Source organism: Neltuma alba, unplaced genomic scaffold (assembly GCF_004799145.2).
Source record: "Neltuma alba isolate B1F8T4 unplaced genomic scaffold, ASM479914v2 tig00013347_pilon, whole genome shotgun sequence".
NCBI lineage: Eukaryota > Viridiplantae > Streptophyta > Magnoliopsida > Fabales > Fabaceae > Neltuma > Neltuma alba.
Window position 1 is genome coordinate 13,407 of NW_021637615.1, and position 3,355 is coordinate 16,761.

Here is a 3,355-nt window from a genome sequence, read left to right on the forward strand (position 1 = left end):
CATTACGAAAATAACAAATGGAACAATATATGAGGATTGAATTGAGTACAGGGAACTCGATTCTTCCGATCAAAGTTGATAGTTCCAGCATTCAGGATACAAAATTCCCAAAAGTTACCAGCATACAAATATTGAAGATCATATAATTATGCTTTTCCTATCTTTAATATAAAACTTATTTAATTAAGCTGATTAGATTAAAAAAATAAGTAAGTTGCTTAATTATAAAAAAACATAACATATTTTTCTTAAAATACTATAACCATCTTTCTTAATATCTTTTATCCCTTTCCTACCTTATTATAATTGCGAGAATATCATAAAAATAATTTAAAAAATAATGATAAAGACGAAAATATATTTTATATTTCGAAGCAGAATGAACTCAACAATTAAGTTTTATAATGAGGATTAGAAGAGTACCAGAATAGTTAAGCACTTTGATGTAATTTTCTGGGAGCACCACGGGACGCTAATGACACGATAGCGGCGATCCCCTGAGGCCTTACTCAAACTTTTTGATTCGGCGAGTCACCATCCATTCTATTAGATAAAAGCTTAATCTTGATTTGTAATGATGTGGGTTTTAGTAAAAAAAGTTGTAACTACTTAACATGAGGTCCCAAGCTTTGGTTCAATACAAAAGGGATGTTTAACAGAAGTATCTTCAATGAAGCCCGGTAATCATCAAATTTGATCTATTAGATCGTTATATAAAAAAAATTAATGCTAAATGTCGAAATCTGTATATGTGATGAACATAAGTCATAGAATCTCAGACTGTGAGCCGTCCAAATCTTGGCCCAGAAAACAAGACTAGCGAGTGAATGAAGGGGCCCAACAGATATTGGATGATTGGGGGAATATTGTCAATTTCGTGTCCCTTTGCTCGGCCGAACGTGGCAAGTGGTCGGCCATATCCTCCTCAATAGATTTATTTTCATTGTCATGAATTTGCCCAAATGGCCTCTGTCTCCAGCTGATCATCTTTAGGTGTCGTCCTTTGGATTCAGGAAGGGGTTTGAGTGCTCATCAATTCTTTTTAGATCGTTCTGATCCTCGGATTCATTTTTTTTAAATAATTATTTTAATAATTATAGAATTTAGAATGAAAATAATTTTTAACTATCACTTTTTCAAAAAAAATAGTTTATTAATTTAAAAAACAATTAATTGATAATTAAATATTGACCATGAAAAAATTAAATCTTGATGGTTCAGATCAAATCAAGATTGTCCAAAAAAGATGAGTTTTGGATGCTACTCATCTAAAGATAACATTTAAATCGGTTACGCTAGAAAATCACTTAAGTTTTTTTTCCTTTTCTTTACCACAAAAAAAAATAGGATAAAAAATATGCATCCCGGTCCTGTTGGATAAGCTAGGCAAAATTAGCATGAGAGGATATTAGGGGGGAAAAAAAAACAACAAAAAACTGGACGAGATATTATTTTACAAGTTTGCATTTTTAATGCTAGCTAGTAGCTATCCGTCTGGCTGCTGACTTCTAGGATTGGGAAGGATATGTCCACTAAACAAAAATTAAAAATCTCTAAAATCTAGATCATTGAAACTACTAGATTTAGACAATCCAGATTTCCTTAATTACAACAACGAGCTGCTCATCCCCATGGTTGGCACTAAACATTAGTACTATTTGCATGTGAATATATATTATTTTACATATATAAATTGGTTTGCTGATCATATTGTTTTTGTACACCTGCATGCACACGATAACTCTATGTATACATATACACGTCCGTGTAAATTAGGCAAGTGCATACTACATGAGAGCAAATACACACGCACGAGATCTGTGAAGAATAAACCATAAAATGCCGAACTTCTTCTGCATTCAGAACCTCCGGAAATGGCTTACGTTAACTTCAAACGTAGTGCGTAAAAACTTCAGCTCCACTATTTGGATAATTCTCCCGGATTTGCTTAATTTGCCATTCCTAGAGTTTGTTTAATCTGTTCAATGGGCTGAAGCCCTTGTCTTTGTAATAATCTCGTTGTTTTATATGTGATAATCTCGCGGTTTTATATGTGACCAGTGACATCACACTTACATCGTTCTAGCAAGAAAACAACACAGCGATTTGACAAGATTGGGCATTGGGCACTCACGACAAAACTACGATGATCAGGGGGATCGGATTGGAGGCTAACAAATTGTTTAGTTTAACAGAAGATCGATGAGGCACTTTTACGTTGATTTTATTTCTTATGTTTTTCACAATTCAACTCAACCCTCAATCAGTTAAAAAAGAGACCTTAATAATCCATCTAATTTAAAGGGTAACAATGACATTTAAAAGGATAAATATCGTTAATCCTATAATTTGTTCCAAATGCATGCACGAGTCCCTTTAATTGAATGAAGTTTTCATCGATCTGTTTACCCCCTTTCATTTACAGAGGAACTAACATATTTCAACAAAATAAGTAAATTAATTAAACATCAGGTAGATGAAAGAGGGAAGCCAATCCCGTGCCTCTGAGTAGGGAAAACAACGAAGAGCATGCTTCCTATCACGCCGATCCCCACCGGCAACGCCGTCAGCACCTCCTGCGTCTCGTTCGTCGGCGCCGGGAAAAAACAACTCACCACATTCTGATCAAACAGGGCAACCGCACCAAAAACAAACACCGACAAGAACGCATGCACGAAATCTATGAAACGCAGGCGATAATTGGCCGCAACCTGAGGCGGAAGCCTCATGGACCCATCCATCACCCACAAGCCCCTCACGGTGGCGAACCCGTAACACACATTACCCTTGCTGTCTCTGAAGCTATCGGTGAAGCTCAGGAGGAAACAAGACGCTCCGCAGAGAAATACGAGGAAAGCTGTCATGGATCGGCTAACGGCGTCGCAGTTTCCGAGGTTCGAGAAGATCGGCGACAGAAGCTGGAACGCCAGCACCGAGCCTGTGGGCAGAAGGTTGGCTAAGTGAGCCGTGCTCTGAAATGTCAGGCTGATTGCTTTCTGAATCAGATTTCGTTCTGCCTCCGGCACGTCCTTGTTCCGCAAAAGTGGCAGCTTCTCGTCGTCGTCGTGATCGTCATCCACATGGCTTCTACTATCCATTTTTCAAAACCTGAAAACTTCAATAATTCCTTTGACCAGCTTGATATAAATCGCAGTGTTGAAAAGGCATATATGAGTTTATATAAGAAGAAGATAGACGTGAGAGTTTTGTGATGCCTTGGAAGCAACATGAAGTCTGAGCCGAGATAATACTGGGCTTATAATCTTCTGCAAGCTTTGCTTGCACTTTTTGGTTCTCTTGATGATTTTATAATAGCATGGAAGAGAGTTAAGTGAGGAAGAAAGAAAATGCGTGA

The 3,355-nt window shown here is 37.2% G+C and overlaps 1 protein-coding gene across 1 annotated transcript; it reads right to left on the minus strand.

Moving 5' to 3' along the window:
* Positions 1-2,380: 2,380 nt before the first annotated feature.
* LOC114736595 (protein DMP4-like) lies at positions 2,381-3,125 on the minus strand. The gene has a single exon (XM_028924453.1). The coding sequence runs from the start codon at positions 3,096-3,098 to the stop codon at positions 2,469-2,471; it is 630 nt and encodes a 209-aa protein (XP_028780286.1). The 5' UTR covers positions 3,099-3,125; the 3' UTR covers positions 2,381-2,468.
* Between the last annotated feature and the right edge of the window lie 230 nt (positions 3,126-3,355).

Coding starts and splice junctions, on each gene's coding strand:
- LOC114736595 (XM_028924453.1), bottom strand. CDS start 3,098: ATGGATAGTAGAAGCCATGTGGATGACGATCACGACGACGACGAGAAG.